The sequence below is a fragment of the Schistocerca nitens genome, chromosome 8 (genome assembly GCF_023898315.1).
Source record: "Schistocerca nitens isolate TAMUIC-IGC-003100 chromosome 8, iqSchNite1.1, whole genome shotgun sequence".
Classification (NCBI taxonomy): domain Eukaryota; kingdom Metazoa; phylum Arthropoda; class Insecta; order Orthoptera; family Acrididae; genus Schistocerca; species Schistocerca nitens.
The window spans coordinates 301,808,900-301,822,818 of record NC_064621.1 but is presented as its reverse complement, the minus strand read 5'-3'; the positions used below and the strand labels follow the sequence as shown (position 1 = coordinate 301,822,818).

Here is a 13,919-nt window from a genome sequence, read left to right as displayed (position 1 = left end):
ATCACTTTTTCAAACCAACAGCTCAATTCATGGAATCAATACTAGAAATAAGAATAATCTTCACAAGGATTTAAAGTCACTTAGTCTTGTACAAAAAGGTGTGCATTATTCAGGAACACACATTTTCAATAACTTGCCAGCAGCCATAAAAATCTTAACAACCAATGAAATTCAGTTTAAGAGAAGCCTAAAGGATTTATTGGTGGCCAACTCCTTCTACTCCATTGATGAATTTCTTAGTAAAACCAACTGATTTGTATATAAGTACAACATAACTTCTGCACAATTTCAGTGCAGTAATGTGATCATTGAAAATTTGTGTGCGTGTGTGTGTGTGTGTGTGTGTTAGTATAATCTAACTTCTGCACCATTTCAGTGCAGTAATGTGTTCATTGTAAATAAGTATTACAGTAGTTGTATTACCTTATAAATAAATAAAAAACTTTTTTATTTTAAATTCAGTGCATTAGTATTTGTAAAATTACTCTTAGTGTTCATTAAAAAATGACGATCATTCCACTTGGGACCTGTGGAATGGTACATTAGCTTATTTGTTTTAATTGTAAATATTTGTCATGTATTGTTGTTTTTCTGACATGTTCCACATCCTGGAGGACCTCCTCACTACGGATCAATTGGAATGAAAGTAAATCTAATCTAATCTAATCTAATTTCAGTGATATGAATATCTCTTACACAATAGGACACTGGAATATTCAAATGTGCTCCGTAGACACCAGTCACAGAAGGAATGTTATAATGTATGTGCAAACTTATAGAACCCAAAATAATTATTGTGTGCATATATTGTTCCCCATCAGGGAACTTTATGATGTTTTTAGACAGTGTTGAAAGACTTTTTAGTGAATTAAGACATTTTACACAGAGAATTATTGTACTTGGTGATTTCAATGTCAACTTTAAAATGAACTGTCAAAAAGTATCAAAACTAAACAATTTGTTATATTCACAAAATTTAGCACCATCTGTCTATGAATGCACTAGATATGGAAAACACTCTGCAACAATAATAGATCAAATATTTTTTGACTTGCAAAAGCTAGATAATGTTATTGAAGTAACTGACACAGGGTTCTCGGACCACAAAGCAATAAAACTCTATATAAATAATGTACTGGGCACAAATTCTAAATGCATAAGAAATATATCTACAGAAGCTGTATCAATGAGGATACTATTAGGGTTTTTAATTATTTATTAAAAAACTCAGACTGGGATTTAGACAAACTCGACACCGTGGATATGAACTTTTAATCATTTTTAACTTGTTATAAACATAACTATGAAATTGCATTCCCTCTTAAGAAAATTAAAACAAAAAGCAAGCCTAATACTTGGGTAACACAGGGAATACGGAAATCTGGAGAGTGACTTAGAAAGCTAAGTAAATCAGCCAGGCTAAATCCAGCTCTGAAACAGTATGTCACCTGTTACAGACAATTATACAGGAAAGTCATTAATGCAGCAAAAAAGTTACATAATGACTCGTACATCAGTAGAAGAAAGGGTAAGAAGAAAATGAAATCAGTTTGGAATGTGATAAATACAACTGTAGGCAGAAGTATAGTAAGAGACAGCAGCTTTGTTATTAAAAGTGAGGACAAAACTATAAGTGATCCTTTACATATTGCCAATATATTAAACCTTCATTTTGCAAGTATTGTACAAAGCCTCATAAAAACCCAAAGACAAACAAAGATTAAACATAACATCTCCACAAATCCTAAAACTATGTTCTTATACCCTGTAAGTGTACAAGAAGTACAGAATGCAATCAACAAACTAAAAAATAAATTGTCTTGTGGCACTGATGGCATTCCAGATAAAGTACTTAAACACAGCATAAATATTGCTCGTCTCCTTGTTGACATAATTAATGCCTCTTTCAGCACTGGCATTTTCTCTAAAGAACTAAAGCTGTCAATAATAAAACCATTATATAAAAATGGTGATCCTCAAGATGTAAAAAACTTCAGACCCATATCCTTGATACCCTGCTTGTCAAAAGTTATTGAAAGAATAATGCATGAAAGACTCTGCTTTCCTGAACATAAGTAGAATATTAGTCACTGAGCAAAATGGCTTTAGAAAAAATAGGTCAACTGAAACAGCTGTATATAATTTCCTAAAACTTCTCCTGATCTCTATAGATCATAACGAAGTAAACTGTGGGGTATTTTTAGATTTATCAAAGGCATTTGATGTGATTGATCATGAATTATTGCTTGAGAAACTATATTGCTATGGTGTACATGGTACTGTTCACAGCTGGTTTAAATCGTACCTGTCAGACAGATACCAGAAAGTAGAAATAGTTCACGAAGGAACCTCTTACTTTTCAGAATATAAGAAATTTAGTAATGGAGTGCCACAAGGTTTTGTGCTGGGACCCCTCTTGTTCTTGATTTTCATAAATGACCTACCAAACTGTTTAACACTAGCTAATGCTGTATTGTATGCGGACAATACAAGTCTTTTTATTAAAGTGACTTGCAACACAAAGTAGAAATAATAAAAAAAAGAAGCAGGAAAATGGTTTAGAGATAATTGTTTATTTGGAGAAAAAAAAAAAAAAAAAAGAAAAAGAAAGAAAGAAACAGTACAGATGAATTTCAGCCATGTATCGAATAAAGTAAAGCTCAATATAGTTTTGAAACTTGGTGAACAGAAGATTTTACAAACTTCAAACACAAAATTTTTAGGTATCTGGCTAGACGAGCATCTAAAGTGGGATAAACATATTGAAATGCTCAATAAAAAGCTAAGTAAATGCTGCTACATACTCAGAATGCTGAAAAACTGCTGCAGTGAAAAAACAGTAATATGTGGTTCTTATGCTCTTATGCATAGTCTATTGCGGTATGATGTCTTATTTTGGGGTAATTCAAGTCTGGCAAACCAGTCATTCATTATTCAAAAATGAGCATTAAGAATAATGAAAGGGGCTGCACCAAGAGAGCCCTGCAGGGAAATTTTCAAAGAATTTCAAATAATGTAGCTTCCATCTTTATATATCTACGAAAGTATCTGATTTTTCAAATCTCACCCACAATTTTCTTCTTTAAATAGTGAGTGCCATGACTACCCAACAAGACACAGGAATGATTTCCACAGAGAAACACACAAAACAGCCCAATATCACAAAAGTGCAATATATCACCCCAAAACCCTTTTTAGTGCTCTTCCCTTAAGAATCAAAAAGATAGAAAAGTTTTACATTTTTAAAAATGAGCTTAAAAAAATGTTATTAAGAGAATGTTTTTACAGTGTTACAGAGTACATGGATTTTCAGGACATAGTGGTCAATGATAATGATAATTCATATTTGAACAAATGTATGAAAACAGTCTGCCTGTACACACTATAATTAATTAATTATTGTTTGTTCTGTTATTCTCTACTATAGTGGTCAATCCTATAAAAAGTCCTATAAAAGTCATTGGACCACTCAGGAGCTCTTCTTGAACAACCTCATTTGGTATGAAACTGAAGCTGTCAACTGTTTTATATACTGGCATTCTTGGCCTCCTGCTGTATCTTCTCCTTCTGTAAGGCATGGCTGTGTGTAACGTGTGGCTGCCTCAAGTCGACTGAGCATGCTGTTGCCTCACGAGCGAGACTGGGCCCCCAGCATATGTGGCTACTGATAAGAGCGCCCCAGCCAATCAGCGCACACCTCATGGGCGTTGCTGCAACCGGAAACTCTTTTTAGCAGTGGATCGCGCTCTGTTAAAACTAGAGCGCGATCCTCCGAGCTCTGGTGGCAGCGAGTGGAACTCGTTTCAAGGCCACCCGCCTTGTGCGGCGCTATGCAACAGCTCCACACAGCTAGTCATATATGAAAAACAAATGTATGAAAATAGTATGCACTATATATAATTAATTATTTTGTTATTCTCTACGATACGCTGCACGAGATATATATTTATATATGTTTTACCACCGTAGGCCTATGTTATTAATTTACTTTATAATTACAAACTCATATAATGTAACATGACAACTCCTATATCATTGGATACGATAAGAATATAATAGAGAGAAACATTCCACGTGGGAAAAATATATCTAAAAACACAGATGATGTGACTTACCGAACGAAAGTGCTGGCAGGTCGATAGACACACAAACAAACACAAACATACACATGAAATTCAAGCTTTCGCAACAAACTGTTGCCTCATCAGGAAAGAGGGAAGGAGAGGGAAAGACGAAAGGATGTGGGTTTTAAGGGAGAGGGTAAGGAGTCATTCCAATCCCGGGAGCGGAAAGACTTACTTTAGGGGGGAAAAAAGGGGTATACACTCCCACACACACACGCATATCCATCCGCACGTACACAGACACAAGCAGACATTTTGCCCACATCCTTTCGTCTTTCCCTCTCCTTCCCTCTTTCCTGATGAGGCAACAGTTTGTTGCGAAAGCTTGAATTTCATGTGTATGTTTGTGTTTGTTTGTGTGTCTATCGACCTGCCAGCACTTTCGTTCGGTAAGTTACAACATCATCTGTGTTTTTAGATATATTGTATATGATAAAATGGATGCTCAATAAATAACAATAACAATGTGTGATTATGTCCCCCTTTCTTTTAACTTACGAAATCTCATAGCCCAATTTGTCTTCTCTTATGAAAGACTAGGCTGTGCTATGCACACCACTACCAACTGAAAATATGAAAACAATTATTAACAACATGAAATTGAGTCTCTCCCACAGGCATGTAAGAAAAGCACAATTGGTAGCACACTGCCAACAGAATGTAGGAATGTTGTCCAGCACACAGTTGCAACTTCTCACTGGTATTTAATGTGGATGTACAGTGCTACAGAGCAGGAGGGGGGAGAAAAAAAAAAATAAAATAAAAAATAAAAAAAAAAACAGTATCTCAGAAGACCCCTGAAGCTGTGGTTAAAACTGTAAAACTGTTTTATCCTTCATCTCAGAGGAGCTAGTCCAATGGCCTACAAGGAGAAACTAAGAGACAAGTTAAAACTGTGAAATGGTCTGTGAGGTGCACAATGATAATACAATTTAAATTCTGGCAGTCACTCATGTTTAATCCACCACAAATCTTCATCACATATTTCACTAAAGAATACAAAAGCAGTACCACAAGCCTAGTGATGTTCATCAGGGACAATGGTATAAACAGGAGTGTCCCAAGGAACTATGGTAGTACGGCTCTTGTTCTCAATAAACGTAACTGATCAGACAAATCGGCTGAGCAGCAATCTGTGTCTGTTTGCTGATGCCAGTGTAGTGTATGGGAAAGGTTATTGTAAAGTGACTGCAAGGGAATAGAGAGGGACTTACACAGAATTTCTATATGGTATGATGAATGGCAGCTTGCTCTAAATGTAGAAAAATGTAAGTTGCCGCAGGTGAGTACAAAAAACAATCCCTTAATGTTCAAATACAGTATTAGTGGTGAGATGCTTTACACAGTCACATTGTTTAAATACCTAATCATAATGTTGCAAACTGATATGAAATGGAACAAACATGTAAGTTCAGTGGTAGGGAAGGTGAATGGCCAACTTTGGTTTATTGGGAGAATTCTAGGAAACTGTAGCTCATCTATAAAGGAGACTGGGCATACACACTAGTGTGCCCCACTCTTGAATACTGGGGGTGTTGTTAGACTTGCAACCAGTAGGTTCAATAAACATATGAGTATTACAGAAATGCTCTGTGAACTCAAATGGGAGTCCCTGGAAGACGAAGTTCTTTTCCAAAATACTACTGAAAAAAGTTTAGAGAAATGGCATTTGTGGCTGACTGCAGAGCAATTCTACTGCCATCAACCTGCATCTTGTGTAAGGACCACAGTGACAAGATAACAAAAATTAAGGCCCCTACAGAAAAACATAGGCAACCATTTTTCCCTCGTTCCATTTAGGAGTGGAACAGGATAGGGGATGGCTAACAGTGGTATTAGGTAACATCTGCCATGCACCATATGCTGGCTTGTGGAGTACATACGAGGATTCACATCCAGATGTTCTGCCACTGCATTACTTTTAAAAGTTCATTTTTTGTGTGTACATTTGCTCCACACACTTGGCTCCAGTGTGTTCATCTTGAAATCTTGGCCAAACTCTTACATACTCTCCCAACTCAGATTAAGTAATGCTATTGATCCAAATTCCTACTTACTGCCTTGCTATCTTCAATTACCCAGCTGAGGTGGGCACAAGATTTCTCGAAGTTTGTAACATGGAAGATTTGTGAGCCTAGATTTTCTTGTATTTATTTGTTAATCCCCTATCATGCCAATCTGCTGCATCCTGTTCTTGTCTACTGCTGGATCAGCCTTTTTCCACCTTTTGTCACATAACAAGTCATACCTCTTTGCTTATTCCCCCCCCCCCCCTACAAAGTACCCAGACTGCAACAAATGCCAGTCTCCTATTCTGCTTTGGGGCATACTTTACATGACAATGAGCAGGGATTATTGGTCTGCCTCTATAACTGAGTGGTGAACATGTCAGATGGGCATGCGGAAGACCCAAGTTCAATTCTCAGTACTGCCAGGGATTTTTCCTTGGTGGGAGGACTGGAAGGGCATCTACTCAGCCTTGTGATGTTAGCTGAGGAGCTATGTGAATGAGACATAACAGTCACAAGCTCTGGAAAGCCAACAATGAGTGTCAGAGCGATGTGCTGACACTATGCTCCTCCATACTGCATTGGAGGAGTAATCAAAAATCTGCTCTTTTTCAAGACTATTGTTGCCCAAATGAAATAATAATTTACAATCCATACAAAACAATTCCAGCACACTTATCTAGTGGCAACCCCTAATTTTTTCAGCCATGGCAGCACAGAGAGAATATAGTGAAATGAAAACAAACAAATATGAGCATAATTATCTAAGATCTGCATTTACAAGCATGAAGTGATTGCTCCTTATTGTAAATTATCATTAAGTAATTAATACAAAATGAAAAAGTAAACCAAATATCAGAGCTTTAGTGAACCTTAAAGATCCTGCCCTAAATGCAGCAAATTTAAAATTCAACTAACAACTTACCTCTTACCAAAATGCCTGTATTTTGGACTTGATTTTGGCATAAACAGTTACATGAAATGTGATCTCGCAAGTTCTCTCAGCATGATTCATCAATGTTATCCTTCCAGGTTTTTCCAGAGTCATTGTTTCCATTTTATGCAAAATATTTTGATGAGAGACCCAGTAATCTTCTTCAGGTGGCTCTGAGTTTTGCTGTCATGTGTACTTACTGCCTGGTCTCCAACCAGGCAGTGAACTATTGTTGGTGTTGCATTGCTATTTATAGTTGAGTTTGATTTCAGATCCTCTCTATGCCTTTTGATGCTCTTCCATTTTTCATAGCTAGTACTGATATTTCATTAAACTCAAACTGATACAGTGTTTTCCTGCCCTGATGGATGTGATGGCCAGTGAGATTTCAATAAATTGCATCGTGGATTCCAAGCATTACTTAAATTGAAAGTTTTGCCCCTGTTAATTAGGTTCTCTGACATATATTTAAACAGAGTCCTTAATTATACTGCCCCAGAAACTTGGCATTTCACAATGATACTGTTCTCATTGTACTGCAGTTTATTATTACATTCAAGGAAGTGTTCAGGGAGAGCTGATTTGTTTCCATGTTTTATTTGGGTATGTCACATACTAACAGTTTACTCACATAAAAAATGGCACAGTCACATCAAATGTGACACACACCTGGCTTCGAATACCTAGATCGTCTTAACATTACAAAGAATACTTCTTATCTTAGCTGTAGGGAGCAAAGTATGTTGGATGACATGTTTCCTTAGGAGTCAAAGATCTAAGCATTGCACCAGCATGAGGTAAGCAAAAGGTTTTTGCCTTCTCTTCCTCAGTCTGTCTCAACCTCTTTCTCAGGCATTCTTAATTTCAATTGCATTGTTGGATGACATGTTTCCTTAGGAGTCAAAGATCTAAGCATTGCACCAGCATGAGGTAAGCAAAAGGTTTTTGCCTTCTCTTCCTCAGTCTGTCTCAACCTCTTTCTCAGGCATTCTTAATTTCAATTGCATTGCCTGTTCAACCTGACGATCCTAGTACCCATTCCCACAGAATACTGTTTGTAGGTGTTTGTAATTCTTTGGCAAAGCTATCCATGTCAGAAAGTGTTTGAGCTCTATGGATCATAGTCTTTAGCATGGAAGTCTTTTGGGATGGATGGTGATAGCTGAAGATCTGAAGTGTATGTAGGTTTTCAGTATACATTGTGACCCAGTGATCCAACCGTTCTCCTCTTAACATGTTGAAAAAAGGTAGTTGGCTCTCTTTTCCAAGTTATATCATGAAATCTATGGAAGGACAAGGAAACTGTTGTTCTGCCAGCCAGCATAATCATGAAATGAAATACAAGGTGATCACTATTTTGGTGCAAATTCCAAGTTTCTGAGACAGCATTAATTAAGGAATATATCAATGTAAAGATGTCACAAAACCTAATAAAAAGGGACTCCAGTCTCAATTTAAATAATACTTGGGGTCTAGCACTCAATTTATTAAAATCTTGCTGGCAATCACGTCAAACAGAACAGAAAAATTCTGAAGGAATTTGCATTTTTCAGAATATCAGTGCGAGCCCTAAAGAACAAAAAAGCATCAAAGGGCATAGGTAGTGACAGCGATCAAACTTGGCTATAAACAGCAGTGCAAGATCAGCAATAGTTCACAATCTGGTTGGAGTCCAGGCAATGTGTTGGCATGACAGTAAAATTCTCAGCCCCTGGAGAAAATGGCTGGATCAGTTTTCCACATATTGTGCATAAAATGGAAACAATATCCCAACAGAACATCCAGAAGCACACCATTAATTACACGAAATTTAACATGTCCAACTGCACCACAAAATATGAGGCAGACTACTAGTTGTAATCTCTTCAAACTTGTTTTAACAACTTATTAAGAGTTAAAAGTACACAATTTTGATAACATTTATGCCCAAAGTATTAAGTTTATCTTTTCTTAGGTTTCATTGTACTCAGTACTTATTAAACTAACAGATGGCATGTGTATTAATGACAATAAATGTCCCAGTAATAATTTTGCTACACTGCAATTTTGATGGTCTGCCCTGCTCATTAGGGACTGCAGTTCAAGTCTATGTCCCTAGAAGTTACAGGCATTTTGGAGAAGAGTTTGTGCTTTTTGTGTGTGTGTGTGTGTGTGTGTGTGTGTGTGTGTGTGTGTGTGAGCACGTTCGCGCCCTTGCGCATGCAGGCTTCGTTGTTCGTTGCCTCAACAAGGCGAGTCACATTTTGACTGATGACTAAATTCTTGAGTTACCCCATGAACCTGAAGACAGTGAAATTAGTTTTTTGGAAGATGACGTCAGAGATGATTCTGAGAATGATGCGTACTACGTTCAACATAGTGATATTTCTCTGGATAGTATGGATGAATGTGGAAGACCAAAGATGAGGATGCTGAGGAAGGCCAAGTAACCACTGATTTTATGGGTGATACTGATGTGTTTCCAGGGCAATATGGACGGTAAAATATGCATTTAGATGAGGAACTATGTATTTCTAGATTCTATGATGAAACACATGAAAGAGCAAACTGCTCATGAATTCCCTTTCTTCTTCCTATATACAAGCAGAGTGGAAGGAAGCACCATCATCTGGAAAGGAATACACTGTTTTTACAGGCAGATTTTACATCAATCCAACACCTGTTTTAAACTGAAATCCGCCAACGCCAATCTTGAGGGAACTACGAGGAAATTCTGACCTGGGATTACCTCTTGCAATAAAAGATTCCATATGCCAATGAGGTAAACAAATTTTTGGGAGGAAATGGAGTATCTTAACAATTTTATGGAAGAAAAAGTGAAATGTACGTACAACCAGTAACAGGCACATTGGAGAGGTGGTCACCCTTACTGATAAGACTAGCAGGGAGAAGTCAAAATTAGCCTATGTAGTGGACACCCATAAAAAAAGTTAGATGTTGATTCATCTAACTGGGGATGGTCCTTCTGAAACAGGGAAGAATGAAAATCATGTACTATTGACCATATTTTTCCTGTGTGCCACCCCCCCCCCCCCCCTCCCCTCTTCTCCCCTGCAAGTGCAATTAAAATTATAATTAACTCCCTTTATGGACATACATATTAATCCAAGTGCACAGTGTTACCTACAATTTAAAATTGGGAATTCTTCATTTTTAATAACGAAAATATTATTAGCATAGTACAAGCATCTATGAGTGTAAATAGTTTAAAATATGATGAAAACTGCCAGCTTTTCAGCACACATTTTTCATGTTACTGCTCAGGTGTCAAAGTGTTAGCATACTACTCTACCTACCAATAAGCCAACTTTCTTGATCCACCACTTACTGAAAACATTTCACTCATTCACAACATTCCATGTACTATTTGATCTGATATGTTATCAACCTCAGTGAACAAAAGCATTTGATTCTGGTAGCTGGTTCCTCCTAAATAAGCATGATGACTCAGGGAAAAATTTAAAAATTTCATTTTCAGTTTATACATTACATATAGGGAAAGCCCACATTAGATAATAATATTGTGAAAAGGATAGTTGATACTCACCATGTAGTGGGAATGCTGAGGTGGGGAAAAAAAAGGGGGGGGGGGTTGGCGACTGTCGGCCAGCAAGGCCTTTGTGGCCTTTGTTGAAAACGGGCACACACAAACACAGACAAATGCAACTCACACACTTGACCACAGTCTCTGGCGTTTGGAGACAGATTGCGAGTAGCAGCGCATGATGTGAGAGGCAAGGTACGGAGGATAAGGAGGAGGCTGGGGTGGAGAGGGGTAGGGATAGCGGGGCAGGGGTGGTGTATGGTAAAATGCTGCTGTGGGAGAGCGCAGGACCAACGTGGAGAGTAGGGCAGCTGGTGCAGTCAGGAGGTTACACAGAGGATGGGAGAGAGAGGGGAGGTAGCGGAAAAGGAGAGAAGTTGAAAGGCTGGGTGCACTGGTAGTGCTGGAATGGGAACAGGGAAGGGGCTTGATAGGTAAGGATAATGACTAATGGATGTTGAGGCCAGGAGGATTACGGGAACATAGGATATATGCAGGGGGAGTTCCCACCCGTGCAATTCAGAACAGCTGGTGTTGGTGGGAAGGATCCAGGTGGTACAGGTTATGAAGCAGTTACTGAAATGAAGAATGTCATGTTAGGCACTGTGCTCAGCATCAGGGTGGCTCAATTGTATCTTGACTACAGTTTGTCGATGGCCAATCACATGGGCAGACAGCTTGTTGGTGGTCATGTCCACACAGAATGCAGCACAGTGGTTGCAGGTTTAACTTGTAGATCATCTGATTGGTTTCACAGGAAGCCCTGCCTTTGGTGGGATAGGTGATGTTTATGACCAGACTGGAACAGGTGATGGTGGGAGGATGTATAGGGCAGGTCTTGCATATAGCTCTACTACAGGGATATGAGCCATGAGGCAAGGGGCTGGGAGCAGGGGTTGTGTAGGATGGACGAGGATATTGTGTAGGTTCGGTGCGCAGCAAAATACCACTGTGGGAGGGGTGGGAAGGATAGTGGGTAGGACATTTCTCATTTCAGGGCATGACAAGAGATAGTCGAAACCCTGGTGGAGAATGTAATTCAGTTGCTGCAGTCCTGGGTGTACTGAGTCATGAGGGGAATGCTCCTCTGTGATCAGACAGAGGGTCTATGGAATGTGGTGGGTGACTGGAAAGATAAGGCACAGGAGATCTGTTTTTGTACACGTTTGGAAGGATAATTACAATCTGTAAAGGCCTCAGTGGGACCCTCGGTATATTTCGAGAGGGACCACTCATCACTACAGAAGTGACGGCCATGGGTGGATAGGCTGAATGGAAGAGACTTCTTGGTATGGAATGGGTGGCAGCTGTTGGAGGTATAGCTGATGGTTGGACAGAGATACTGATGTAGCCATCTTTGATGTGGAGGTCAACACTGAGGAAGGTGGCTTGTTGGGTTGAGTAGGACCATCTTCATCATCTAGATTGAGGATGAGGACACCCTATCCACATTCCTCCAGAACCCAAACACCTTCTCTCCATTCGCTTCACCTGGTCCCAAACAATACCCTCGTCCATACCTAAACAACCTCTGCTCTCAACCCCTTGCTTCATGGCTCATGTCCCTGTAGTAGACCTAGATACAAGACCTGTCCTATACATCCTCCCACCACCACATACTCCAGTCCGGTCACAAACATCACTATCCCATCAAAGGCAGGGCTACCTGTGAAACCAGTCATGTGATCTATAAACTAAGCTGCAACCATTGCGCCACATTTTACGTGGACTTGACAACCAAAAAGCTGTCTGTCTGCATGAATGGCCACTGACAAACTGTGGCCAAGAAACAATTGGACCACCCTGATGCTGAGCACACTGCTTAAAATGATGTTCTTCGTTTCAGTGACTGCTTCACAGCCTGTGCCACATGGATCCTTCTCAACAACACCAGCTTCTCTGAATTGCACGGGTGAGAATTCTCCATGCAATATATCCTATGTTCCCATAACGCTCCTGGACTCAACCTTTGTTAGCCATTGTCCTTGCCCATCTAGCCTCTTCCCTGTTCCCACTCCGGCACTACACAGCCCTCTATTCCACCAATGCACCCTTTTAACTTTCCTCCTTATCTGTTACCTCCCTCTCTCCCCCACCCTCCGTCTAACCTCCTGACTGCACCAACAGTCCTACTCTTCACTTCATCCGTGCACATTCCCACAGTAGAACTCGTTCATCCCCCACCCCTACTCTGCTGTCCCTTACTCCCCGCCCCAGACTCTTCCTTACCCCCACCCGGTTGCCTCTCCTATTATGCACTGCTACTTGCAATCTGGCTCAAGCTGCCAGAGACTGTGGTTATACATTTATGAGTTGCATTTGTGTGTGTGTCTATTTTCAACAAAGGCTTTGCTGGCGAAAAGGTCACTTTCCGACAGTCTTTTTGTTGTGCCTATTTGCAATTCAGCATCTCAGCTATATGGCAAGTAGCAACAATCCTTTTCACAATATTGCTACATTCCATCCTGGAGTTCCCATTGTTGGATATTAGAAAATGTTATACTTACTCCACAGTATACCATGTCTGGTGATGCATTGAAATTCCAGAGTCGCAGCCCTGCAATTTTTTTGGTTTCTGGGTAAGTGAGTGTCAATGTCACTGGTTCACCACTCAGGAAACCCGTACTCCACATATGGCTGTCATCTGTTGTTATATTTATTCCATCAATCAACCTGGACAAAGAACAGTTGTTAGGTACTTCAAAATGTGTATATCAGTAGACAGGATCATTTGCCTAAGATGTCATGATGTCATATCTGCTACAGAACCACAGATCAAAAAACACATACATATATATGTTTTTCATACTACATATACAAAATTATACATATTTCATAAATGATTGAGAATTTTCTCAAAACATGTTTAATACAAGATGGAAACCACATTCTAAAGTTATTAAGCAACAGCTGTTTAATATATATTTTTCTGCTTCACGTTCTTCGAAACTAAACACGAAAAATTATTCTTAGAAATAAGCTAAGAATATTTCCTTTATTTTGTTTAGCTCTCCTTTATTTTGTTTAGCTCTCCTTTGGAATGAAGAAAATTATCTTCAAATAAAGAAGTTAGCACTAGTTTCTTGCAGAGTGTAGACTTAGTATCCCCACCAGGGGATATCACAATGGAGGCACAATGAGGTCAGTAGTGCAGAGGAATAGTGCAGAAACATGCCATGGAGTGCACCCGCAGCATGTTGTATTGGCAGACCTGCTGGTGGGTGTTTACTGGTGGGCGGCAGTAAGCCGAGCAGGCTTATCTGATGGCATATCCCACACACGGTCTCCACGAGTGGGCAGTCTCGTGG

The 13,919-nt window shown here is 39.3% G+C and overlaps 1 protein-coding gene across 1 annotated transcript in view; it reads right to left on the bottom strand.

The window, feature by feature from the left end:
• LOC126199242 (katanin-interacting protein-like) overlaps nt 1–13,919 on the bottom strand; it is a 349,391-nt gene that overhangs the window by 95,235 nt on the left and 240,237 nt on the right. The window contains exon 10 of the mRNA XM_049936035.1: nt 13,119–13,284. Coding sequence (XP_049791992.1) covers nt 13,119–13,284 — 166 coding nt within the window. The remainder of the gene's footprint in view (nt 1–13,118; nt 13,285–13,919) is intronic.